This window comes from Oculina patagonica, unplaced genomic scaffold, assembly GCF_052425735.1.
Source record: "Oculina patagonica isolate OP01 unplaced genomic scaffold, crgOcupat unplaced4, whole genome shotgun sequence".
Lineage (NCBI taxonomy): Eukaryota > Metazoa > Cnidaria > Anthozoa > Scleractinia > Oculinidae > Oculina > Oculina patagonica.
The window spans coordinates 189871-217827 of record NW_027558254.1 but is presented as its reverse complement, the minus strand read 5'-3'; the positions used below and the strand labels follow the sequence as shown (position 1 = coordinate 217827).

Genomic DNA, 27957 nt, shown 5'->3' with positions numbered 1-27957 from the left:
TGGAAAAGAACCAAATTAACAAAGAATCAGAGAAGCCAGAGCTGATAAACAATGATGAAAAGAACAAGAGTAAATCATCAGAGGCATGTTCCAGTGTAAGTATTACCTAAAGATGAATAATAAGGGGTCAACTTTTCTTCTATTTAATTGGTTATAAAAAACCTCATTAACTGAACTGAAAATCTTCTCCTATAGTTTAAAATTAAGCAACTAGTGTACACAAAGCACATGCGCTGAAGGACGTTTCTGCGAAATTCTTCTAACATTGCACTTTTTCTTAAACTTTCACCACCGCTTGTTTACGAGTTATTCATGTCATAAATGTAAAAAAATGGGTCTCTCTATATGTTGAACTAATGTATTTCACTTTTGAAGTCTCTTAAGGTAAATTTTGTTTTAAACAAATGGATTTGCAAACGTTCAGAACATAAAATGCTGCAAAATGTGACTGATTCGATTGCGTTCGGGAAGAGAAAATTAAAAAGATAATAATCTTGTAACATAAAAAATTTGGCTCATTTTTTTGTCAATTGCTCATTAATAAATTCATTAGCCAAATTTCCTGAGGGGGTGCTATCTTGAAAAGCTTTAATTTGCTAAATTTTGAACACCGATTCTGCTTAAATTTATCAAGGATATTAGGGGATGCAGGAATTACATCATGATTGTCCTTTTACTGAGAGGTGACCGTTGACTGTGATGTTACAAGCTCTTAAAAGTATAACTACAGATAATGCGATTTTGTGTCCAAGTTTTCAACTAGAACAGCACAACGAATTAAATGATTATATAACCTAGTGATAAACCATAACCCCTTCTGTGTTCTGACAAGAACAAAATTTTCGATTTCAAAACCTGCTTAGAGTTTAGGCTTTAAAGAGAGTATAAATGTAAAAGCTAAACTTTGAAACGTGCTATCTTCATTTTGAGAAGGAAATTTCAAAATTCGCTCTTGTCAGAACACAAAACAATGCATTAAGTTTATGTTCCTCGAAAACCAACTCCTGAAAGTCTATATCGGCAGAGAGGTTTTGAGGCTTCAGAAGACCTTCCAAGTCAATGTTTACAACATGTGCAATATTCAAAGCTGTGAATATAATTATGAAAATTCGCTTTGTTTTAGCGCACGGGACACAAAACTAAGAACAATAGCACGAAATTACTTGTACGAAGAACTGTAAGAAAAAATTATCACAAATATTTTGTTTGTTTTCGGCTTCAGTCGTCGCTGTTCGTGCATACTCTTTAAATAAATACATACATAATGACTGCTGGGGTCCTGCGCGCCCTTAAGCTAACCGGAATGGATCGCATGCCTCACTGCCTCACACGTTGTGTTGCCCAGAAAGGAAATCTAAGGGATTACTATAGCCCAGGATCATTTGGAACAATGTAATCATACGGTCCAACTACATGGAATATATAGTCAATCGAATGGGTTTTTCTTGGTTATTGGTCATCTTATTGGTCAACTAACTTGGTTGTATTAAATCCTAAACTTCCTACACCTCTTTCTTGAGTGAGAAAGTTTTTATTTGTTTTGCAGCAAGCCTTGACTCTTGACAGTCCAATTCCATTCGACCAAGTTTTAAGAATGTGTGGACAAAAAGGGCCTGTTAAATTTTCGGATTTTCTTGGCAGACGGGCTGTAGTTTAAATTGAGCAGAACCCTAAAATATTATACATTTTGTACTGAACTGTCTGATTTGTTCTTTGGTTTTTGGTCTAGTTCCTAGTCCTTGTTTGGCCTTTTTATGGATGAAAAAAACCCTTTAGCTGCCAGGAGTGCAATTATTGTAGCAGCCGTGAGGGAAATTAAAAAGACACAGGAAGTTAGTGAACGGTGAAGGTAAGAAGGAGCAATATTTGGGGTAGGAAAGGGCACAAGAGTGTGATTACCGTATTTATTTGATTAAGCGACCAATCTCGAATAAGCACCCACCTCGAATAAGCGCCCACCCTGTAGGAAGGAAAAGTTTAAGCGCCCACCCCCAACCCCCTTTAATGAGGAGTATTGTTAAAGTTGAGATTAAAATTGACTAAGTACTACTAAGAGACTATCCAGAAGACCAAGTTTTTTTCCGCTTTTTTTATCAACTTTCGTACACCTTGACGTTCAGTTATTTTTCTTTGTTTTCTTGCAAAATAAACATACTAGCTAAAAATGGTGAAAATTTAATAAGCGCCCAGCCTCAAATAAGCGCCCACCCTCAAGGTCCAAGGTCCTAAATTTATTACGTTACCACACAACGAACTGTTCATTTGAACTAGCCTTGTCCCTAGGCGTTTTCTCTTGACCTTTTGTCCGGTCGAATTCTTTGACTGAACCTCTCTCGGGAATTCCGGGCGCAAGCAAAAGCGCAAGCATTACAGCGCTATACCGAGTTATGGTGCACTTGGGAATTTTTCAAAGCACTCAAGAACTTCCCACGCCGTAATAACTTAAACGCTAAAGGATGTTAATTACATTGGAATAAATATACAACGCATCGCGAGCTTACACTTGGGGACTTGAGTAATTTTCCTGCTAGTAAAAAGGGTTTTTTATTGACTCTGATCATGCCTGGATACCAGGGTTCGTGACTGGACGGGTGATTGGTTGATCGCTGATTTTTTAAATGTAACTCCAAAATGTTCGAGGTTACACCTATTTCCAACAGGGTTGTTATCAAAAACATTAAAAACACGTCAAAAGGCAAATAGAAGTTAATTGACCGCATGTTAACAAAGAATCTGATAGAAATTATTCAAAACGACTCACAATACACATAAAGCAATTTACAAATGTAACTTGTAAGTTTTCGCTTAATGCTACACGTTATGACGATTAATCTGATTCATTCATATTTATTTTTCTATGACAGGTGTATTATAAATCAATTATTCTGACCATTTTATTTTCATTCTTATCTTGTTTGCAACTGTGTCGCAGGAAAAAATATAAGTGCACCATATGCGGAAAAAGATTCAGCCGTCAAAACCATCTTGATAACCATGTAATAATACATGGTGATGAAAAGGCATTCCAATGCGATATTTGCGACAACAAGTGCAATAGAAAGACTAATCTTACCAGGCACACAAGATTAGTGCACAAGAAAGGTTAGTAGGAGCGACACTCGGGGTAGGAATAGGGAATATTTACATTTTCAATGATTTATTTACTGCCTTAATCTTTACTCATTCATCTTTTTAAAGACTTCATTCCTAATATAATTGAAATTCACTTCCACTTGACTTGTAAGTTTATTTGACTTACTTCGGCCCTTATCTTCAGTTAGAGATGAGTGCATACTTTCTTTTTTCCGACCCTATATTGCTAGTGGGAGGCGCGGTCGGTGGCTTAATGGTTAGTCGAACAGCCCTGGTTCGAGACCTGGGTTGTGTTCTTGGGCAAGACACTTTACTCTCACAGTGCCGTTCTCCACCCAGGTGTATAAATGGGTACCGGTGAATTTACTGCTGTGGGTAACCCTGCGATGGTCTAGCATTCCATCCAGGGGGGAGTAGCAATATTTCTAGTCGCTTAATGCTACGGAAACCGGGATAAGATCCAGCTCGGACACAGACTTAATCTTCCTTACCTTTTACCTTACCATATTGCTTTCTTGACTTGTTAACTATTTAGTTTTTTAAGGATGCCAACACCCTTTTAACTTTAAATATCTGAAGTGAATTTCTCCTATTTAAATAATGACTGTTGTTGTTAGAAGAGTTGGATAAAAGTTTCATTGGAGAATAGCTAAATATGAAACTTCTCTTAGACGTAAGATTCTCCCGATTCTACAATTGTTCTGAATCTTAAAGTTTTACACGATGTTTTGATTCCGTCTGACAGTTCTTTTTGCTGCAAATAATATTTTACTCATGCGTAGTTGTGTCCAATTGTAAGAAAAACAGCAACTTGTTTTTCATAGTTGTGCGGGAGCTTTTTGATTTGTCTATAACTCTTTCAGATAATAAACAGCGTGAATACAAAGAAAAACTTTCCCCTAATGTTATATTCAAACCCAGCTCGTATCATGGGTCGAAGGCAAAGTTATACTTTTATTCTGTATCACTTCAGCAAAAAGTAAGCGGAAGAGCAGGGGTAGCGCAGTGGTGAGTGCACTCGCATCTCACTAATGCGCCCGGGTTCGATTCCGGGAACCGGGGTCATAATTTAGTCCGGCGGTTATCGACCAAAAAATCCCTGAATTGTTCAAATTAGTGATAAAAGCATGAAACTTTCACAGATTACTAATGACCCCAAGGGTAGTAAATCCTGATATAGGGCCAAGCCGAGTTAAGCTCTGGAGGCGGGAACTGCGCATGACTGAAACTTCCCAACATGAAAACGAGGCTGCAAAATATAAATCCCTCTAAAGCTCGTATTCATGTTTGAATTTGCAAAAAAAAATACCCAGAAGCGACATTTAAGTCATTTCTAAACTTGTAAGATTTATTTCAGGTCTTTCGACATCGTCGCGTGCTTGTAAAGCTTGCAAACATTTGCCATGCTTGGGTAACCTGTGGTAAAACTAGATATAACACTTTCTTGTGATTACAATATCTCTTTTTTTGTCGAAAATGCCTTTTCCCAGCAAGGACAACCTTTTTTGATCGCTCATAATCTCAGCGTTATCAATGATAGCCCATAACACTTAACACAAGGCCTGGGTACCCTGTGGTAAAAATAGGAATTCAGCTTTCCTGCTACGAAAATATTTCTTTTTGTTTACAAATAATCCTTTTCTGGTGAGAGGAGGTTTCTCAAGTTGTTTCCTTTCAAAACCTAATAATGCTAGGCTGTTAGACCATGATACTTAAACAGCTGGATAAGGTATCTGTTCCCTGTGGCTTGTCGGCTTCTAAAGACTGAATTCGAGAAATTTATTAAAAATATTTCTTCAAATGTGATAGAAATGTGTGAGCATGCACCTTGTTCATAACAGAGATTGATAAAAATAGCAAATTGATAGAAAACTGATAGAAAACCAGTGAAATTTATGAAATAAGCTTTAACTAGTACCCATGCCCCTAGCGGTTTCCAAGATGGCTGCGCCCATGAGTACTTGCAGTGATATCAGGTAAGCAATCAGCTTTGAATTTTGAATGAAAAATACAATGTTTTTCTTTTAACACCATAAGTAACTAATCGTTTACTTTAATTGCCGATAGTTAATAAACTTTTAAAACAATTAATTGAGATAAAAAAATAAATTACGATAAAAGCTTAGAACGATGTTCGTTTAGTAGATTAGATGATCATCAGTGAAGTTAAGCTTCGATTGTGTTGTAGATAAAATGGATTGGAACAAGTGCATTATATGCCAAAAGAGTAGCAAGGAAAGTTTGCAGTGTCCAGCAAACTCAAAAAGAAAAGATGTGGGCAGTGGGTACGTCTCATTTGCTCGTTTGCTTGAGGAATTTCAAAGTTTTGGAGTTAGTGTGACATACTGTGAGATCGACCTTGTAGATTCCAATAAAAAACTGGAGCAAGTTCTTTTAGAAAACAAAGCACGATGGCACAAGTCTTGTAGAGACAACTTTAATAGTACTAAACTAGGACGTGTTAAGAGAAAGGTTAGAGACAACGGTGATGGAGAAGAGGCCGAGGAAGGGGCAACCAGAGAGGAGACAATCTCCAGTCCTGTGAAGACTAGGCGAACTAGTACTGGCCTGAATAAACCAAACCAACAAACTCCCCAATGTTTTTTCTGTGAAAAAGAAGATCGTTCTGAAAATCTCCACTTAGCATTAACGCCAGATGTAGACGAGAGGGTTCGGGAATGCGCTACTCTTCTTAGCGATAGCAAGCTTATTGCAAAACTTTCCAGTGGCGATTTGACTGCCATTGATGCTAAATACCATTCAAAGTGCCTTACAAATCTGTACAATAGGGCTAGATCATTAAAGAAACAACAAGTATCGGAGGCTTGCGATGCCGGTACAGTGGAACCGAGTGAACTTGCATTTGCAGAGCTGGTTGCTTATATCGAAGAGGTCTTAGAAGACAATGAGCCCTTATTAACCCTGTCTGATTTAGTGAAGTTTTACACTTCAAGACTTCAACATTACTTGAAGGCTGAATGCGGAAAGGTTAATGCGACTCGGCTCAAGGAAAGGATATTGGAGACCTTTCCATCCCTTACCGCCCATAGTGAAGGCAGGGAAGTTCAACTTGCATTGCAAGATGAAGTTGGAGCTATGTTAAGGAGAGCTAAACAGTTGGATTCAGATGCAATGAACTTAGCACGAGCCGCACACATAGTGAGAAGAGATATATTGAACGTTAAGAATACTTTCAATGGTTCATTTCCACCCGAGTGCCAGCAAGATTCTGTCCCTGCTTCGCTGCTAACACTACTTGGCATGATTGTTAAAGGTCCAGCAACGAATGTCGACCCACATGAGAGCCAAGCTTGTCTGACGATCGCTCAGTTGATAGTTTACAACTCCATCAAGAGAGCTCGAACTCGACCTGACGCCACTGGCAGTACGCATCATATAAGAGCGAGAGAGTGTCCACTTCCGATCTACACAGCGCTGAAAATACATGGTTCGACTAGAGACAGATCGCTAATTGATACTTTTTACAATCTCGGTATCTCAATATCCTATGATAGGCTCATTTCTGTTTCCACCGAAACCACAAACAGTGTTTTAGAAAGATATGAACGCGAAGGTGTCGTCTGCCCTTCTAAACTTAGAGTGGGACTCTTTACAACTTCAGCAGTCGATAATATCGATCATAATACAAGCTCGACATCTGCACATGGCTCTTTTCATGGCACTGCAATTTCTCTTGTGCAACATCCATTAGAAGGGCAGCTAGGAACAGGGAGAGATCCTGACACCTTTGATGCAACTAAGCCAATGGTCACTAAGAAAATAGCCACTTTACCATCAAGTTATAGCGAGTTAACCCCTATTGCATTGCCAGCTAGTGACCTTAAAGCACCAGAGCTCCCACGTGGTACATTGATTCCTGTTTCTACCAGAGATGATATCCAAAGTATTCAAGAGGAGGAGGACTGGCTCCGCAACACTGAGCATTTGATAGCAGAGGAGAAGCTAGGGCCAAAGGACTTTGTGTCATGGGCGGCATTCAGAGCAGAGAAATCTTCTCTGAGTAGGCGATACCCAGCAATCATCTCTCTCTTGCCAATGTTTGTAGAAAACGCTCATTCTCTGGCGATGATTGCGCACAGTATGAAAGTGGTCAAGATGGCTATACACCATGTCAACAGGTCTCAAGTTCCCGTAATCACCCTTGACCAGCCGTTGTTTGCCTTGGCAAAGCAACTTCAATGGTCGTTGGCGGAATTCAATGAAGACTGCTTCGTAGTTATGCTCGGGGGACTTCATATTGAGATGGCAGCCTTCAAAATGCTGGGAAAGTGGGTTAGTGGAAGTGGCTGGGCAGAAGCAATCTGTAATGCTGGGGTGGCGACGCAAGGCGTGGCAGAGTCGTTCCTAACAGCTAGCCATATTACCCGTACGCGCCGCGCCCACCAGGTGACAGCTGCCAGTTTGTTTGTCCTGATGCGCACAGCATACAAGAACTACAAAGCCAGAATGAAAGAGGACGAGCGTCCGATGTCTGAAGAAGAATGGAAGAAGGCTATGGCTGAAAAGTGCCCCCAGTTCCGATATTGGGCTACAGTGCTGGATTTGGAATTGACCTGCTTGCGTCTAGTAAGAGCGTTTAGAGAAGCCAACTTCAACATGTATGTGCAGTCCGTACGAGATTTACTTCCCTGGATGTTTGCAATGGATCATGGGAACTATGCAAGATGGCTGTCCGTACATTATCGCGATATGTGTATCCTTTCTTCCAAGCATCCTGATGTGTACAATCATTTCCAGGAAGGCTGCTTTACTGTGCACAAGACCTCAAGGCGGTTCTCGTCAATTGCGCTCGACCACGCTCATGAGCAAGTTAATGCAGAAGTGAAAGGCGACGGAGGGGCGGTCGGTCTAACTGAAAACCCAGCTGCACTAAGACGATGGATGGTGGCGGGTCCTGAGATTGCTCGGATGATTCAAGAATTCGAGGGAGACAACTCAGCAACCGACGAGTATGGCCACCACGAGCAGAAGCAAGGCATTCAAAATGCATTTGCGAAAGACGTCATCAACACGATATCTTCATTTGAGGAACTGGGTAACCCTTTCAAGGAAGAAGGTCCGCATCTTATGGCACTCCACACGAGGGATATAATGGACGACTCTGTCATCTCAACTGTGAAAAACGCAAGGAAACTTGGAGAAGATCAGCTTAATGCTTTTCTCAAGGAGCGTCTTATAGATCGAAGCAAGCCAGTTTCAGATCCCTTGAAGAGGAATAATCTTCCAACTCTTGACGCCCCAAAGAAAAAGAATGTCTCGAAGGATAGAGCTAAAGTGTGTGTTTTGAAGGAAGACTGCTCGTTATTTTCTCGCCTCTACATAGCCTGTCAAGTCCGAGATGGCGACTTGGAAGATTTCTTCAAGTATGAGAATCAACCTTGGCCACCGTCATTGTCACACCTTGGGAAGCTCAGAGGAGGCCAAAAGGCAGACCTACTGACATGTTTGCCCCAAAATAATCAAACGCCAGCAACAGCAGACGCAGTGATTCTCGATGGTGCTGTCATCGTACAGATGCTGAAACCAGGATTAGCAGCCACATTCGAAGAGTTCTCAAAATTCGTGTTTCTTCCCTATGTCCTGAAGCACCTTGAAACTGCCAATCGAGTTGACCTGGTGTGGGATGTCTACAAGAGTGATTCTTTAAAAAAAGCGCTGAGAGAAAAAAGGGGCTCTGGTCAAAGACGCAAAGTCCTGGAATCGACCAGAATTCCTAAAGATTGGAAAGGATTCCTCAGGGTCGATGAGAACAAGGATGAATTGTTCAAACTTCTTGCTAACAAGGTATGGAACCAGTTTGTTTACTAGTGTACATTAACAGCAACAATATATGACTGAGCTACTGTATGCACACTTCAGGGCTTGCATTAAAACGCTATTTATATTGCAGGCTGTGTCCGTGGAACTGCCCGAAGGCAAAACTGTCTATTCTACCTATGGGACTGATGTCATCTCCTCTTCACAAAGAAGAAACCTGGAGCTTCTGGCACCATGTACGCATGAAGAGGCTGACACCCGTCTTATGGTTCATGCAATGGATGCGGCTTCCAGCGGATGTAAGTGTATAAGGATAAGGAGCAACGACACAGATGTCATAGTCCTAGCTATCGCAATAGCTAACACCCTATCTGCACATGAAGTCTGGGTCACCTATGGAACTGGCAAGAATGTACACAGCATACCTGCTCATTCTGTAGCGACCTCCTTAGGCCCGAAAGCTTCTGTCCTACCGATGTTTCATGCAATAACTGGCTGCGACACCGTGTCCTTCTTCGGAGGTAGACGAAAGAAGACAGCATGGGATACATGGAATGTGTTTCCTGAGCTCACACCAGGTTAGTAATTTCTAAACTGACATGCCATTAATGTGAACATGTTTAAAATACACATCCCTTGAAAAGATTGTGTTTTAACTATAGTCCTCGTTTGTTTGCCAGTTCTCAGCGTTCTCAAGTCAGCACCATCAAGTGTTAGTGAGGAGTGCATGTCAGTGATTGAGAGATTTGTCGTCCTGCTGTATGATAGAACAAGCAATCAAGTTAAGGTTAATCAAGCAAGACAGGAACTTTTCCCCAAGAGGTATGAAAAGGGATTTACAATATTATCACAATACATATTTGCATTCTAAGGTTTTATGTTTAATTGACCAGCTATCATGGTTTATTGCATTCTATTTCTAGAAATAACCTTGATGGGATTCCACCAACTAGAGCAGCGTTAGAACAGCATGTCAGGAGAGCTGTATACCAAGGGGGACACATATGGGGACAGACCTTGCTTCGAGATCCAGCGATTCCAAACCCGTCAGAGTGGGGGTGGCAGCAAGACAACGGAATCTGGTCACCACACTGGACCACCCTTCCTCAAGCAAAGGACATTTGCTATGAGCTGATCCACTGCGGATGCAAAACAGCATGTAGAGGGCGATGCAAGTGCACAAAGGCAAACTTGACGTGTACTGCCCTTTGCAAGTGCGGTGGTAACTGCCAACAGCAGTAAAAGCTCCCTGATTGAGGCTGCACTTGATCTTTCTGATTTTGTCTTAAGACTGGTCTCTACAAGCGTTCGCATTTCCGGACTGAATACAATGCGCGTAGATAGTTCATTTTGCGATTGGCAATCTGCCATATGTAATAAGTATCTTAGTCTTAATTAAGTTTTTTCTTGATCAGAGAAGACCGTTTTACGTCATATAAGTTGCACATTGTTAAGAGGAAAATCTTATACTTATCTAGACATACCACAGGGTACCCAGGCCATTTATAGAGTATTATAGGCTAGCATTTATTTGGTTAGCATTCCTAAGGAACAAAGGACATTTTTGTCTCTTAGAATGGCTATTTTTTATCGAAAAGTGGTATTTTGATTGCAGGAAAGCCGAATTTTTATTTTTACCACAGGGTACCCAAGCCATGTGTTGAGTATTATGGGTTATTATTGGTAACGCTGAGATTATGAGCGATCAAAAAAGGTTGTCCTTGCTGAGAAAAGGCATTTTCGACAAAAAAAGAGATATTGTAATAGCAAGAAAGTATTATATCTAGTTTTACCACAGGGTACCCAAGCATGGCGAATGTTTGCAAGCTTTACAAGCACGTGACGATGTCGAAAGACCTGAAATAAATCTTACAAGAATGGAAAATGACTTATTGTAACTTATGGGTATTTTTTTTTGCAAATTGACACATGAATACGAGCTTTAGAGGGATTTATATTTTGCAGCCTCGTTTTCATGTTGGGAAGTTTCAGTCATGCGCAGTTCCCGCCTCCAGAGCTTAACTCGGCTTGGCCCTATATCAGAATTAACTACCCTTGGGGTCATTAGTAATCTGTGAAAGTTTCATGCTTTTATCACTAATTTGAACAATTGTGGTCGATAACCGCCGGACTAATTATGTGGGCGTCATAATTATGTGGTTGAGTTTGTTGTTGGTTACTCGTCCTCACTACAAGGGTTATTTAAGGAGGCTCGATGTAGTTTTAGCCGAAGGGTGGTTGTTTTGAAAATTAAAATTTCTGGCAAGCCAATGCTCGATATTTGCCAAAATACACCATAATGATCAAATATGACCAAATTTTAATTTTTTACCCGTCACTTAATCACAAAGGTTACCATAGCAACGATTGACGTTTTCTTTTGTTCTCAAACAAGCTTGATTTTCTCGAAATCTAGATTGACTCTTGTTGTTTATTTTTTGATATGTTAAAGTTTAGTAGATTGACTAACTGTTGACAAAATTTTAGAAAAATCTGTAAGAGCGTTTTCAAGTAAATCAAGAATGAAATTTTCAGAAAAACCCCGTTTTAATATAAAATAGGCGCTTTTAAATTATTTCGTATTATTTGAGCGCAGTTACTCTCACTGAAATATAAATACTTACACCATCAAAGACCATTAACTAAAAGCGAAAGAGATTTTGCTTTAATTTGTTAAAATATATCGACTGCCAATTGTAGGAAATTATGAGAAATTAACATAAACTTTATTCTTGATTTACTTGAAAACGCTCTTACAGATTTTCCTAAAATTTTGTGTACAGGTAGTCAATCTACTGTACTTGAACATATCAAAAAATGAATACCAAGAGTCAATCTAGATTTCGAGAAAATCAAGCTTGTTTGAGAACAAAAGAAAACGTCAATGGTTGCTATGGTAACCTTTGTGATTAAGTGACGGGTAAAAAATTAAAATTTGGTCATATTTGATCATTATGGTGTATTTTGGCAAAAATCGAGCATTGGCTTCCTTGATAATTTTAATCTTCAATACAACCACCCTTCGGCTAAAAAAACTACATCGAGCCTCCTTAACGAGTTCTCCTGTTTTTCTTATTCTAAATTCAAAGTCGATCCGGAGTCCGAAGGCAGCCGGTTTGTCAGTCAAAAGACTCTTAACTGCAACCCTCGTAAAACAAAGTTAATTTATAGATTGAGTTTTATTTAAGGTAGCGCGCGGTTTATTTGGCGATGTCCCCGAAATCAATTGTTTGCCTCAGTCGATGTGCTCGTCTCCGACAGATAACGACATTTTGCTTAACCTCGTCCAATAGTTCTTTATTATTTTAGTGCCAAATTGTTTGTTCACTGCTGCTCTAGCTACGGACACTAAGAAGCAAAAACTGAAAATGTTCAATAAAACAGAAGTATGTCAGCAGGGAGGCCTAGCGTCCAATGGCGCCACAAGGACTGGTGATGAAGATTTCAGCAGGACTTCAACATAGAAATCTCTAGCTTATACAGTAACATGTCTTTTGTACATGTACTTTTTTGTAACTGAATCTATTTTGAAATTGTAGAAATTGGAAAAGAACAGACAGAAAAAGAAGTGCCAGAACTGAATGAAGATTCTGAAGATGAAAAGAGGGAAGAAACTAAACCTACAGAGGCATGTTCTGGTGTAAGTATTAACTGAAACTTATTTACAGAGTTGAATTAAAATAAAGCAGGACTAAAAGATAAATAATAAGGGGCAACTTCTCTTCTAATCACTCTCATTGAAAAATAAAAACATAGGCTAGCTTGTTAACAACCTCTGGTCCAGAAGTAAAACAATATGACTATAAGGGGATCAATTGGATTTGCAAACGTTTGCAGAACAGCAAAATGCTGCAAAATGTGACTGTCTGGATCGCGCGCGTGAAGAGAAAATTAAAATATAGTTAACTTTTAACATACCAATTAATTGGCTAATTTTTTGTCAATCAGTAGGGATTTATCTCAAAAAGTGATATATCAAGGAGAAATCGGGAGTCACCGACCGTTAAATTAAAAAGAGGAAATTGCAGGCGAAGGCGGCATAAAAGTTTACTATTTTTAGCGACTACTAAATTTAGCGATTTTCCGAGCTAAGATAGAAATAAATGTTCAGTAATAGAACATTTCATTTCAAAGTCACTTAAAATTGAACGAACAATTTCATTGTCACTGAAAGAACAAAGTGAATTGCAAATTAATGAAAGAAAGTGGGTCCTCGTCAGGGAAATAGTCCGGCGGCTTAGCTCCTAAATTGTGCGATTTTTGATACAAGCACCAAACTTTGCAGGATTACAAGCATTCGCATATTAATCAATTCCTGATATAATGCCAACGCCAATTTCCTATTTTCAGCTAGTAAGCAGCAATGACATTTTCAGCCGAGAGGCCCCTCCCCCACGAAGTACTTCTTCTTGTACTTTTATAAACCTTTTATTGTAGATTTTTATTCATAAATGCAGATGTGAATGCTTTAAATTAGCCTTACAATTGTCATTTTTAACCATCTGTTTGATACCAATAATTTACTAGGAAATTATTGCATGGGAAAAGATTTTTCGTTCTCCACCCTCTGCTCCCTGGCGTCTTTCGTTTTGCGCTAGCATCCAGGTCTCTCGCGATCGGTGAAGCGTTCACTAACAGAAGAAAAATAGGAAAATATAGGGCTGTGAACAGTCTAAATTACAGCATTTCATTCTGAATTTTGTACGTGCGACGTGGTATGACTACCTGGCATAATAGTATTTGTCTATAAACCAGGACAAACAAATATTTCACGAAATTTAATTGATTTTGACCCTATCCAGACCGGGAGGGGCGGAAAGTGCCCGTGCTGACTTTGAACGTTTATAACTTTTTCAAGTTTCAACCAAACGCTACCAAACTTTGCGAGTTTATCTAAAATTTATCTGGAAATAATTTGGTAGGATAAGTTGTTGTGTCAGGAACTTGACGTCACCATGGAAACGGCATTTTGACAGGCATGTTTTCCCAATTTTGTAATTTTTGTGTTTCTATTAATGAAAAATAATTTTAATGCAATTATTTTCATCCTTTTGCGGTTTTTAAGCACAGTTTTATTGATTTTGAATACTTTGCAGTAATTTTTGGCGGTTTTATGACGTTTTGGAAAAATTTCGAAATCCAAGATGGCGGATCCAAGATGGCGGCTGTTTTGACATTATGATGTAATTGTCTCGTGGTGTGACGTCAATCTTCCCACGTGACGTATACCAAAAGATAGATGTTTGGACATACTATATATTCTCTAAGTTTCATTGTGATTGCTTAAATATTCTGGAAGTTACGGAGGTCTGAAAAGATCAAAAAAAGCCCGGTCTGAATAGGGTTAATAAATTACGGTTTCCATGGAAACCGGTGCTTTTCGGGCTTGGCACTATATCTGAAAAAATTTCTGTTGGTGACCACTTTCATTGTGCCAAGTCTCATGCTTGTATCAAGAAGTGCACAATTCGACTAAAATTTCGAGCTAAGCCGCCGGACTAAAATCAGTCATATTCTCCACGATGCCGGCGAATCCAGCTCTCTCCCAACCCTTCTTAATTGTTGATCTAACTTTTGACGTTGTCATAAATTACAGTTGAACAGGGCCACTATATTTAATTTTGTATTCCTCTGGCGGTCAGGGATTTTAACTCAACGCGTGATAAATTCGACTGAGACAAATTTTAGCAAGCACTAAATTTAGCAAATTTGGCCCAACTCGCTTAATTCGTTCAAATTAGTAGCCGCTAACAATAGTAACCTTCAGTTTTGTTAGCGTTACGTTGTGAATTACGTGAACCACAAAGATAAGCATAAACAATTATTGCGAACGTTCTTAAGCTCGCTTAGGTCCTGCATTGACCCAAAGTTTTGCCCATAATGCATGGAAAATGAAAGGATAAAAAGAGTGGTGGGTTTTATATGAAAAAGGAAGAGTGCGCCTTACTGCCTCGGCTCGCACATTGTGACGGCCCTCAAAGGAAAACTAAGACAATCAGGCTCAAACCGTTATAGATTCCATTAAACAGGGAGGACTATTGCGCAGGAACATTTTGGACAATGTACTCATACGGTCCAACTACATGTAAATAATTATTGGAATGGCCAATCAGATAGGTTTATCTTGGTTATTGGTCATCTTATTGATCAACTACCTCGGTTGTATTAAATCTTAAACTTCTTACACCTCTTTCTTGAGTGAGAAAGTTTTATTTGTTTTACAGGAAGCCTTGACTCCATTAGAGCAAGTGTTAAATATGTGCGGGCAAGAAGGGCCTGTAAAATTTTATGATTTTCTGGACAAACGGTATGTAGTTTAAATAGAGCAGAACCCTACAACATTACATTTCGTACTGATTTGTTCTTTTTTGGTCAAGTTACTAGGCCTCTGTTTGGCAATTTTATGCAGCGGATGAATAAAACATTTCTGAACTGCATAAATTGGCCGTTCCGAGGTTGCGCAGGGAACTGGGGCGAGTTTCAAATTTTAAGTAATCGATAATCTGACACCACAACATGAAAGATCACGGTGCGATTGGTCATTTGACCAAGTTTGATGCTTTTTGGATAACCAGAGATGAAGTTATGGGCCCTGAAACATGGTTAATAACCCATACAAACGTCTCTTATTGTGAGACAGCGTCCCCCAAAACCATATAAACTCTTAAATTTTTTATGATTTTTGTGATACTCTTTAAAATGGGCAAACATAGTGGTTTCCATCTTAGTTTCTTTCAAGTAATGGGTCTTTAACAGAATTTTACAGCTGTCACAAAACGGATAAAAATTTTAGGAGTTTATATGGTTTTGGGGGACGCTGGCTGACAATTAGAGACGTTTGTATGGATTTTGAACCATGTTTCAAGGTCAATAACGTCGTTTCTGTTCAGACTGAAAGCATCAAATTTGGTCACACGACCAATCTCACCGTGATTTTCCATGTGGTGGTGTCAGATTATCGATTACGTAAAATTTGAAACTCGCCCCAGTCCCCTGCGCAACCTCGGAACGGCTATATAACTTGATTGCATTCATAATTTCTACAAGTTCATGCACAGCGGAGGAAAGCAATCAACTGAGCGCCCCAAGAAAAAAAGGGGAAATGTTTAATATAAGATGTGGGTAAAATACTACTTTTGCAGAATCTGCAGTATTTTTTCATGAGTAACTTCAGATTATTCTTTTAGAAGGATTGGCAGGACTGTTATTTAAATATATAGACCAGCATGGGACTAGTTACATTTGTGGCGAGACCTTCACAAAGAAAGGAACAAAACTATGACTGGTTTTGGCTAAGTAAAGGAATAGAACAGTCAGAAACTCGATAAGAATAAAAAGTAAAAAAGCAAACTTAAAATGTTTGCAAGGTCTGTATGGGTCCTAGAAAACACGGAAAGCACTGGAATCTTATTGCGGCGCTTTCCAGGACTGTAAAGACCTGGAAAAAGTCAAGTTGTCTTGAAAAGTTGTGGAAATCTGTTAAACTCGAGTAGCACCAAGAAGTTTCAGAACAAACATTTTAAGAAATGTATGGCAGGCAGTAAGGGGAATTAATTTTGAGATCTTTGAAGTGAAAGAGCATTTAGTCAAAACACCAATAAAAGAGGAAATTGCAAACTACCCGCAAGTACAGAAGTTTAAAAAAATTTCAGGATTAATAAAGTGAAATTAACTCGAGTAACTCTATCAGTCAAGTAAAAAAGGCTACAGAAATTGAAAACTGTGTACCTGTGGGTATTTTTGGAACTTCTCTTATCCAAGTGTTAATCGCCTTCTCAAGCTAAACGTTTTTGAGTGTAATGTCAATTTATCTAATAGTTAGTCTGGATCCATGGAGAATCTTCCCAAAGTCACGAATACAGACCAAATGCAGTAAGATCTGTGCTTACCACCTCGGTCAAGATTCTCCCATACCAACCTCTTGCTTGGGGAAATGAACTAAGGACAGTTTAGTCATTGTTCTGAGTGGGATTTAGCCTGCAAGTGGGACTGGGTTGCAGGGATAAGGGAAAATTGCCTTTTCCTGGGTCAGATACAATTATACTGGGACAAGTGTAATTTACAAGTGTATATTTTGTTTTCAACCTCAAAATCAAAAAGAAAAAAAAATTTGTAATGGTCTCAATTGTGTCGAATATCAACCCAACCCTTTAAGCGACAACTACTGCCCCTGTTGCTTGTCTTACTTTCGATCGAAGGAAAGTCGTCCCTGTTTTGCGAAAAGTTTTATGTTTTTGGCGATGAAAAAAGCTTGTGAAACTTTGTCAGGATTGTTATTCAAAGTGGTTTGATGTTCCGTATCATACCCTCTAGGGACCAAATTGGGCCCGTGACTCTTAATTATAATGATCAAAGACCATGAGGTACTAGCCTACGTGGCGGGCGTTCAAAGGGGAAGGAGAAGGGGAGTTCGAGCGCGAGGTGCGAGGAGAGAGCTCGAAGCGCAATCGGAATCCCAGGGGAAGTCGAAATTGTATGAATTGTGTAGTTTTTTGTTTCTGAAAACTTAAAATTCTAGAACTTTTTTCGCATGCATCAAATTGTCAAAGAGAACGGAATAAAAGCACACTTTAATAATGAGAAAATATTTCTTCTCCATTTTACTGTAAATACACAGCCATAAAATGAAGATCGAAAGCTTAAGAAGAATAAGAATAACAACCATAGGATAAAAAGTCTGTGGTCTGAGAAGGTAAACCTGGTTCCATAAAAGCAGCACATAAAGTTAAGGAAAGGTGTAACTAAATGTCCATTCTTGGTTTTAACTCTGATAAATACAATACGATCTAAATTTCTCAAAAGAATTCTTTGCAGAGAGATAACCACTGACATAACCAAAAACATCAGAGTGAAAAAAGCGGTAACATACCAAGTTTTATACTCACTCCTTGTGTCCTGTCATTATCAACTGCCATTGTTTGACAACCACTCTTCTATTAATAGGTTTTATACTGTATCGATATTAGTTTATTGTACATGTTATCCATGATATTTTATCTGTTATTTTATTTTATTCATGTCAATTAACAGTCTGATGAAAACTTGTAAAAAACTGGGCGAAGGCCAATATGGCGAGATATTTGGAGCACAGAATGAGGACGGGCAGGCCATTGTGCTGAAGGTATCTGTTTTGATTCAATTTATTTTTAAGTTAAGTACATTGTTTCGAATAAATTTCAGTACAAACGTGTTTTTATCTGTTCTGATTTGTTTATTCTATTTGCATATTTTTTTGGGCCGGCCCCCCTTTTAACCACTCACCCCATTATCCTCATTATTCTCAGTGCCCACAAAAAGTACTGTGGCGCTCCTTTTTTGCTTTATAAAAACTATTTATCCTCCCCAAATTGGCACCAGCCATCTCCAACCTCTAAAATTACCAGTTTCTAAAAAAATAAAAATCAGTTTGTTTTGACAAGTTATGGAGCCAATTGGAGGAACAAGCATGACCAGCCTTTCTCGATCTGCATACTTCTTCATATCACATAAAAGCCAAATTCAATAATTGTTTTTTTATTGATCAAAATATTTCCACGGTTCTGAAAACTCAAAATTAATTGGAATAGGCTCTCGAAACAACAATTAGTTAATGAATGCGCTTTTGCTACTATATAAAACCGAGGACAGTACATTTCTTATGACTCATTTGCAGATATTTCCATGATCCATTAGTATTGATTCTTTGCAATTGTAATTATTTGTGATCTTTATTCGCGTTTTCCAGACAGCTTAGATTCAGTTGATATGTATCGTTTTTAGATTTTGCCAGTAGATGGACAATTTAAGGTTAATGGAGAGGATCAAAAAACCTTTGAAGAAATCCTAGCAGAGATGGTTATTTCCAAGTATGTTCCTTAACAATACATGTACACGACTTCTGATTAATTTATCAACTCATCCATATTATTAAAACACAATGTTTAAAACACAAGGTTTCGAAAGACTGGCTGATAGTTTACAGCAACAAAGATTTTGACTGTTCCTGATACTGTAAAGTACTTGGGTTTATCAATTCGTAAGTTGATTATGTGAATGGCTAATATTGTAGAAGTAAAATAAAATTAAAATTCTTATTTACTACAAAACAGATTAACCTATTCTTCTTTTTACTAGGGAACTGAGTTAACTTGGATAGGTTGCGGAAAACGTAAGTAAATACTGTGTTCAAAAATCTCTTGCCTATTTCCTTCTTGATTGTCATCCTAATAATTACATACCTACATACAAATTTTATTAACCCATTCCTGTTAGAGATCCATATACGCTTTTTACCTATTCGCCACTTTCATGTCTCCCATAACATTTCATGTTAATTTGACACAAAAGCACTCTTTGACTCAAAGGAGGTTTTCAGGCAATGCTCACTTGTCTATAAAAATAAACGAAACAAGACTACGACGTTTCGAAGTCATCCTTTCCTTCACCCCCTCAAAACTGTACGTAGTAAGCAACCTTAACGATTTGTCTTTTTTATAGGACACAGCAATGAATATGACTGGCGCATTTATCACCCTGCACAGGTTTGAGTACAATAGATTTTTCTGTAAAGCAGAACCAATAATGATAATGATGATAAAGAAAAGGTTTCGAAAGACTGGCTGGTAGTTAACAGCAACAAAGATTTTGACTATTCCTGATACTGTAAAGTACTTGGGTTTATCAATTCTTAAGTTGATTATGTGTTTTTATAAAAGAAATGGCTAATATTGGAGGTGTGTGTGTGTTGGGGGGGAGAGTGTTTAAAAAGCACGGCGTAACGAGCCACGATAAAAGTATTTAAATTACTTTTTGGAATAATTAGGTCTTGATAAAGCAACATTAAATCTGTTCATTACTGTAGTACTGTCACCGAGCAGAGGGGGCTAATTTCTGGTGGGAGGGGGGTGTAGGGGAGTGCCAGATGGAAGGCCTTAAAAGAAGAGAGCTTATTACCGTAATCTTACAGTATCATAAAAACCTAATCTTATGATATTGAAACATTTTGAACACTTGTGCTTATTCCTTTTTTAACCTTTTTCTTGTCTGGCCATTCGTGGAATAACTTCTTCAATGTTTTGGTTTTATGTTAAGTATATGTTTCAATTCCTTGCTTGGTTATTAAAAAAGTTCGACAAGCTATGCTTTCACTTTCTTTTGTCGTTTTTTCTCTTGCACTTTTTTTGACTGCTTTGTTGGTCTGTTTACTCGGCTTACCTCTGCGCCTTTGCAGTTCTTATTTTAGCTATGTTTAGTACTGCTTCCTTTTTATTCTCTCTGAAAGATTTGCCAGAGTTGCAACGCAGACTGTGTGTATTCATTTGCATCAAAACAATTTAAACGCTTTTTAAGTATTAATGATTGTTAATTGTGTGCATTTATAGCGTAAGGTGTGTTCGAGATAAATACCAGAGAGAGTTATTAAAGGAATGGGACAAATGGAATAAGGAACACGAGTCATTGAACGATAGACCAGGTACATAACTAATAATTTTATAACTTGAAAGGTTATTTTCTCGCTTACTTTGCAGACTGTTGTTGTTTTAGCTGATTATCTGTTTTCTATCTAATTGCTATTGAGCGCCCATGTTGTAAAGTCTATTTGGGCACTGCCGTGCATGAATGTTGCATGAGGGACACTTGCAACTGATGCCCCCTTTTCTTGCTTGTGGCACTGGCACGTATCTCGACAGGATTTTTTTTTATCAAAACAGAAGGCAGCCAAAAATGAGGAAACGTTGTGGCCATCTGGCTCAACCTTGTTGTCCTGCCTTTCTTGGTAGATGTCAAATGCTTGGTGAGGATTACCACAAACCAGGATCCAATTTGCCATATTGCAATTTTTTTCCATATTGCGATTTGAACACTCGAATATCCTCTATGCCTGATATACAGGAAACTTAATTATAAAGTCCAGCTTGACTTGACTTGACTTGACTGTGCGATTTTTCCATTATTATTTTACTCGCACATTTCTTCATCATCAGTAAAAAAAAAAGGTATCCAAAGCCAATTTTGGCTCCCTTGTACAAGTTTATTTTTCGTTCTCTACCTCAGCTTCGTGTATTTAGCTTTGAGTTTTGATTCGGGTTTACCAGATTGTCTGTTTTTTTTTTTTTTTTTAACTGATATTGGATTTGTTTTTCAGACATATCCAACCAAACATTGCTCTAATTAACTTAAATTGTTATATTATTTTTGTAATATTTTTCTACTATAATTTCTTTCAGATGTCTTCCCAGACAACCAATTTTTTATCACGTTTGAGTTTTCAAATGGTGGTGTGGAATTGGAAAAATTCCAATTTATTACAATGTCAGAGGCTTGGAGCGTTCTCCACCAAACAGCTCTTGGCCTTGCCGTAGCTGAGGAGGCGCTTGAATCCGAGCACCGTGACCTCCACTGGGGCAATCTTCTGATAAGCAGAACTGAAGAAGAGTTTGTGGAAAGTAATTTGCGTGGAGAAAAAAAGATGGTTGAGAGCCATGGGGTCTGTGTCAAAATAATTGACTTCACTCTCTCACGAATCAAGAAAGGTAATGTCAAAAGCTTTACTTGCACACAGCAGGGGTACTTGCTACTTTTAACCACATGCTGCAGCCGTTCATGTTCCACTCTTACTTTTTTTGTCTCTGAGGGGACTGATGTACTCCGCTCCAGTTGCCAGACCTCAAGCCATACAACGTTAAAAAGTTTTAAATCAGTTACCAATGGAAATTTTTTATAACTGGTTTGGTCATTAACGAGTCAAACATGCCCTTACTTGTAAGCTTTACGTCTTGCTGGCAGGGCAACTCCTACTCCGTTCTTTCATTGATTTTCTTCTTCGCTTTAGTATGCCATTCATGAAGAGTGTTAAATTCAACACTTGGGTATCGATTTATATTACTATCTGGCTTCACGCAACAGGAGCCACAGTGAGCCCTCACATTAGCTAAGAAGATGTTTCTTTATACACAGTCTGGAAGTTGTAACTGTAAGTTATACGCGGTCAGCCGGAACGATGACTGAAACCGAAATCATGATCTTCGAAAACTGCTTTGAAATCTTAGCTTATGGCAAGGGGGGAAACTAAAATGACAGTTTTCATATTTAAAACAGATTTTCAGCCAAATATCAGGCTTAATTTTATACCAAACATATTTCAGAATAAAAATGAGTGACAGAAATTTGACACGTTTCGATGTCGTCATGACGTCATTTTAAAGGGACAAGAAAATAATGGTTCAGCAGTGTGAAATATGCGTTGAGAGGTGTGATTTTCATTAACATTTGTTTAAACAAACAGTTTCGCGCAGATAGAATCCGATTGCGTGTTCAGGCTAGGTTTCTTCTTTCTAATTAACCATATTTCGTAGCATTTCGTAAATCAAACAGTCCAGTTTTCCGTTGCATTTCTTAAGGACGGGCTTGTTTTGCCTAAATGTTGTTTTGGTTGCATTATTTGCCAGTTGGGGGTCACGGAAGTAAGAATTTCGCTTCATTCATTGACATATTTAAGGCGGAAGTAAAAAGCTTGGTTTGTTTTGATTGGTTTTTTCAATTGCGGAAATTTTGTTTCTGTTTCGAAAATAAAATTATCGGCTGAATATCTAATCCCTTTCGCAGATTAGATTTGTGAAATATGCAAAGATTTCAAAACCTATATGTACGTCTAGTACGGTTAGGCGACTTTCTCGTTGCCGATGAAATACATCGGCCGCGGACTGTATTGGATTTCTTTTTAATACCTACCATTCTGTTATTTTGGGTTATGCTCGAGCAGGAAACACCGCCATTTCTCAAACTCAACGTCGTTAAACCGAACTCAGAATTGCAAAATCACAAGGCAGCAAAATAAAAGTCGTAGTATCCGGCTACAGGGAGGTACTGAACTACAGACCAAATAAATGCCTAAAAACATGTGGGAGGTTCCACAAATAGGGATTTCACTTATTATTATTTTTTTGTTTTTGATTTTTACGTCTTTCTCTCCAGATGGTGTGATGCTCATGTTTTTAAACATAACTTGCAGAGGATGAGTCCTTTTTTCACTGATAAAGAAGATTACATGTGCCAGTTTAATGTCTATCTCCTGATGAAAAGTTCAACAAGTAAGTGTGATTGTGTTGTTCGTTAATCGTGTTATAGTATTTTTAAAATATTTCTTATATCGTCGCTGTATTTTACGCTAAGCCAATCTCTACTGGACCTCAGGTAAACTCGAGTCCACTTGATTCAAGACGATTCATCACAACTTGATTGACTCGGGTCAAGTTACCGATTTTAAATACCCTTGCTCGTATCCTGGCCTATTAGTATGCTAAGTGTCTTGCAACAAGACCTCAAAAAACTCTATGGGCTTCAGGTAACACGAGTGGTCACAGCTTCATCACATGTAGTCTAGTTCTCTTTTTTTTCTAGCCTTCCTAGCCTTTCTCCTTCTGTGTCTTGTAATTGGTCAAGGTAATGAATGACCTTGGTTTTGGTTGTTAGAAATTTTCAATCAAAAATTGTTCTAAAGAACTTAAATTGTGATGGTATTATATTTTTAATAATGTTTTCTACAATAATTTCTCTTCAGATGTCTTCTCGAGCAACCAATATTTTATAAATTTTGACTTCTCAAATGGTGGCATCGATCTAGAAACGTTTGAATTTGATGTCAGAGGCCTGGAACGTACAACACCTGACGGCACTTGGACTAGCCGTGACCGTGGAGGTCCTTGAATTTGAGCACCGTAAAAGTAAAAATGAAGACGTACCAAGCAAAGAGAAAGAAATGATACAAAGCTGAAGAGAAGCAGGAAATCGTTCCTCTGCAATGGAAATTTGAAAACAGTTTTTTGTTTGAGAAATTATTAAAAGAGCAAACTGAAAATTAGACCTGCTGGTTTTTTTTCTTTGTGTTTAAAAAGGATTGAAGAATGTTTCTCTTAAAGGGACTATGTCACGGGAATTTTGCAGATTTTTGGTCTAAAGTTGCAGGCAACTTTACCTATGAAAACATTATCTTTGGACATTTGACTGAAGATCTAACCTTAACCTTAACCCTTATTTCTTACTTCAGATCTAGCAAAACCGGCCAGTTTGAGACTTGAAATGCACATTTGGGTCGTTTTGGAAACCCCCATCACATGGATTCATCCTAATTTTCACTCCAGGTCAAACAGACTTGGGTATCACGTTTAAGCAACTGAAAATTACTATTTTGTGTTGAAATACCACCACGCAGATTAGAGCTTATTTTCACTCCAGATCCAGCAATACCGACCAGTTTGAGACTTGAAATGCACAGTACAGTTTAGGTCTTTTTGGATTCCTCCTAATTTTCACTTCAGGTCCAAAACAATTGATTAAGAAAAGTGATACAAAAGCAACTGAAAATGACAATTTTGGGCCTTTGTGTTGAAATATCACCCTCAGATTAAAGCTTATTTTCACTCGAGATCCAGCAAAACCGACCAAATTGAGACTTGAATTGTAAAGTTTGGGTCTTTTGGGAAATCCGCCATCACGTGGATTCGTCCTAATTTTCAAGTCCAAAACACTCCATTAAGAAAGTGATACACAAGCAACTGAAAATGATAATATTGAGCCTTTGCGTTGAAATACCATCAGTTTTAGACGTGAAATGTACAGTTGTGGTCTTTTTGGAAATCCGCCATCACGTGGATTCATGCTTATTTTCACTCCAGGTCTAAAACAATAGATTAAGAAAACTGATACAGAAGCAACGTAGAATGACAATTTCGGGCCTTTGTGTTGAAATACCACCACGCAAATGAAAGTTTATTTTCACTCCAGATCGAGCAAAACAGGCCACTTTGAGACTTACAATGTAATGTTTGGGTCTTTTTCGAAACTTCTTCAACACGTAGATTCATCCTAATTTTCACTCCGGGTACAAAACAATTCATTAAGAAAAGTGATACACAAGCAACTGAAATTCACGATTCTGGGCTTTTGTGTTGAAATACCACCACGCAAATGAAAGTTTATTTTCACTCCAGATCCAGCAAAACCGACCAGTTTGAGACTTTTAATGTAAAGTCTGGGTCTTTTTGGAAATCCGCCATCACGAGGATTCATCCTAATTTTCAGTCCAGGTCCAAAAGAATTGATTACGAAAAGTGCTACACACGTAACTGGAAATGATGATTTTGGGCCTTTTTGTTGAAATACCAACACGCAGATATATATGTTATTTGCCGGCTGGGAGGTCCGTATAGTGAAAAACTGTGACCGAGGTCTTGAAAATGCTGCCCGAGGCCGCAGGCCGAGGGCAGCATTTTCAAGGCCGAGGTCACAGTTTTTCACTATACGGACCGACCCTAAGCCGGTAAATAACTTATTTATTTTTATCCTACTTTAATGTGTTTGATTAAAAAACACCTAAAAACCTACAAAGACAGACTTTCTTGCCAAATGTGTTTGTATTTATATACGCGCGCATCCAATGTTGAGTCGATCGCCATAAATGAGCTACGGCAAGAGTAAATAATGATCTGTTTGTTATAAGAGCTTACTGCCAAACAAAATAAATTCACTAAAATGAACAGTACTCAAGGAAAATTTCATCTTAAAAAAAAAAGAAAAAAAGCATCTGAAATAATAGAAAAGCACAAAGCCACAATGTAGAACAGAGCAATCAGCGGGTTGCGAAACACTTTTAACTCCATTTCGGCTTGTGAGTTCTTTAGTTAATTAAACTTACTTTTCGGACTGGAAAGCACTTAGCTATTTACATTTGTATTTAACGAGTCAAAAACCTCTGTGTTGATTCCCACAGTATTCTGTTTTGACAAAAAGTTTGCGAAAGTGAAACTGAATGAAGCTGAAATGTGTAGTTTGGTCGCCTGCACAGTGACGGCACAATATTGCGAGAATTAATTTGACTGTTTTATAATAAAGCATCTCATTTTCTTGAATGGCGATAAGCAGTATTCGGTTTTGGAGAAAAGTAGCAGAGAAGCAAGGTGTTTGAAAGGATAAATCGAGTCTGTAAACCGGCGACTTGCAGTTAACCGCAATGGCGTGAAAATCAGTGCGAATGCACAAACAACGATCGGCAAACCACGGCCATAAAACTATAACTTCATTTTGTCACTAAAGAGAATAAATACTCGCCTTTTGGAAAACTTCAAGGCCTTTAATTTTCCCTTTCAAATTTACAACGGTTGGTGAGCAACTACATCGATTTAAATCATTTTGGGGAGCAAAACTGTCATGGGTTCGTTCGTCTCGCCGCGAAATAAAACTCACGAAAGCGTTACCGTGGCCCGTGGGCAGATATAGGAGAATCTTGCCCGCGCTAATAACCAATCAGATTGCAGGATTCGTTACCGTGCCATCTTGGAAAAAAATAATAAAGCTTATTTTCACTCCAGATACAGAGAAAACCGACCAGTTTGACACTTGAAATGTACAGTTTGGGTCCTTTTGAAAATGCGCCATCACGTGGATTCATCCTAATTTTCACTCCAGGTCTAAAACAATTGATTAAGATAAATGATACACAAGCAATCTAGAATGACGATTTCGGGTCTTTGTGTTGAAATACCTCCACGCAGATTGAAAGTAATTTTTACTCCAGATCCAGCAAAACCGGCCAGGTTGAGGCTTGAAATGTGCAGTTTGGGTCTTTTTGGAAATGCGCCATCAAGTGGATTCATCCTAATTTTCATTCCAGGTCCAAAGGAGTTAATTACGAAAAGTGCCACACAAACAACTGGAAATGACGATTTTCAGCCTCTGTGTTGAAATACCAACATGCAGATAAAAGCTTATTTCCACTCCAGATCCAGCAAAACCGACCAGTTTGAGACTTGAAATGTACAGTTTTAATCTTTTCGGAGATCGGCCATCACGTAAATTCATCCTAACTTTCACTCCAGGAATAAAACAATTCATTAAGAAAAGTGATACACAAGCAACTGAAAATGACGATTTTGGGCCTTTGGGTTGAAATACCACCACTCAGATTAAAGCTTATTTTCACTCAAGATCCAGCAAAACCGACCAGTTTGAGACTTGAATTGTAAAGTTTGGGTCTTTTTGGAAATCCGCCATCACGTGGATTCATCCTAATTTTCACTCCAAGTCCAAAACACTTCATTAAGAAAGTGATACACAAGCAACTGAAAATGATATTATTGAGCTTTTTTTGAAATACCACCAGTTTGAGACGTAAAATGTAAAGTTTGGGCCTTTTTGGAAATCCGCCATCACGTGGATTCATCCTAATTTTCACTTCAGGTCCAAAAGAATTGATTATGAAAAGTGCTACACAGGCAACTGAAAAGGACAATTTTGGGCCTTTGTGTTGAAATACCACCACGCAAATAAGAGTTTATTTTCACTCCAGATCCAGCAAAACCGCCCAGTTTCATACCTGAAATGTACAGTTTTGGTCTTTTTGCAAATCCGCAGTCACCTGGATTCATCCTAATGTTAACTCCAGCTCTAAAACAATTGATTAAGAAAAGTGATACACAAGCAACTGAAAATGACAATTGACAATTGAGATGTGATTTTCCTCCGTCGGCAAACTCGCTTTGTTGTCAGTGTTATAAGGAATCATTCGCTTTGCCGTAGTTTATCTGTAATACAATCACAGCAGATCTTCTCAAAAGCAACACCTATAGAACAACGTCTGAAAAACGTTATGTCTGGAATCTTCCGACAGAAGCCTCGATCTAATGTGACAAACTGTTGATTTTTCGCATTCTTATCGCTCTTGGAGACAAGATTTTTCTCTTCCGGTGTTACGAAAAACTGTCGTGATTGACACATTTTTTGCATTCCGATCGTTCTTAGTGGAAGAACAAAATTTTCAACTTCTGGTTTGCAGATAGCCTTTATAAACGTGGCGCGCACGCGTAATACGCAATCCGCTGGTCACTGTCAAGATTAGGGTTGCGGGCCTCTCTTGGGCCCGCAAAAATACGATATGATGGCAAAAAGAGGCAAAAACGAGCGCTGGGACCTTGGAAACAATGACACAACGTAAAACTGGTTTTTAAGGTGGCTCCGTAGTTGTTCCAGGTGCACTCGACCATGTCAAACTTTGCGTCATATCTTTTTCGGCTTTGACGCAATGGCTATTAAACGTTGGGAAGACTTTAGCCT

At 38.5% G+C, this 27957-nt stretch overlaps 1 protein-coding gene across 3 annotated transcripts; it reads left to right on the top strand.

The window, feature by feature from the left end:
* On the top strand, nt 1-23704 carry LOC144640655 (serine/threonine-protein kinase haspin-like). Of its 3 annotated transcripts, XM_078499747.1 has the most exons (9): nt 1-95; nt 2933-3102; nt 12411-12511; nt 15096-15178; nt 17902-17992; nt 18631-18716; nt 18985-19018; nt 19348-19391; nt 20232-20956. In XM_078499747.1, exons 1-7 carry the CDS (start codon nt 52-54, stop codon nt 18995-18997), a joined length of 588 nt encoding a protein of 195 aa, XP_078355873.1. In that variant the 5' UTR covers nt 1-51; the 3' UTR covers nt 18998-19018; nt 19348-19391; nt 20232-20956. The 3 variants fall into 3 exon arrangements, with proteins under 3 accessions (XP_078355873.1, XP_078355874.1, XP_078355872.1); XM_078499748.1 differs by lacking the exons at nt 1-95; nt 2933-3102; nt 12411-12511; ... (2 more) ...; nt 18631-18716; nt 18985-19018 and adding exons at nt 21078-21383; nt 22825-22940; nt 23411-23704 and having other exon boundaries at nt 19354-19391; nt 20232-20323; XM_078499746.1 differs by lacking the exons at nt 1-95; nt 2933-3102; nt 12411-12511; ... (2 more) ...; nt 18631-18716; nt 18985-19018 and adding an exon at nt 21078-21606 and having other exon boundaries at nt 19354-19391; nt 20232-20323.
* The last annotated feature ends 4253 nt before the right edge of the window (nt 23705-27957 follow it).

Bases quoted from the DNA above. Each gene is read 5' to 3' on its own strand.
- LOC144640655 (XM_078499746.1), top strand. From the start codon at position 19,357: ATGAATATGACTGGCGCATTTATCACCCTGCACAG. The intron at 19,392-20,231 runs GTTTGAGTACAA...GTGCATTTATAG, and splicing joins GCATTTATCACCCTGCACAG to CGTAAGGTGTGTTCGAGATA. The intron at 20,324-21,077 runs GTACATAACTAA...AATTTCTTTCAG, and splicing joins GTCATTGAACGATAGACCAG to ATGTCTTCCCAGACAACCAA.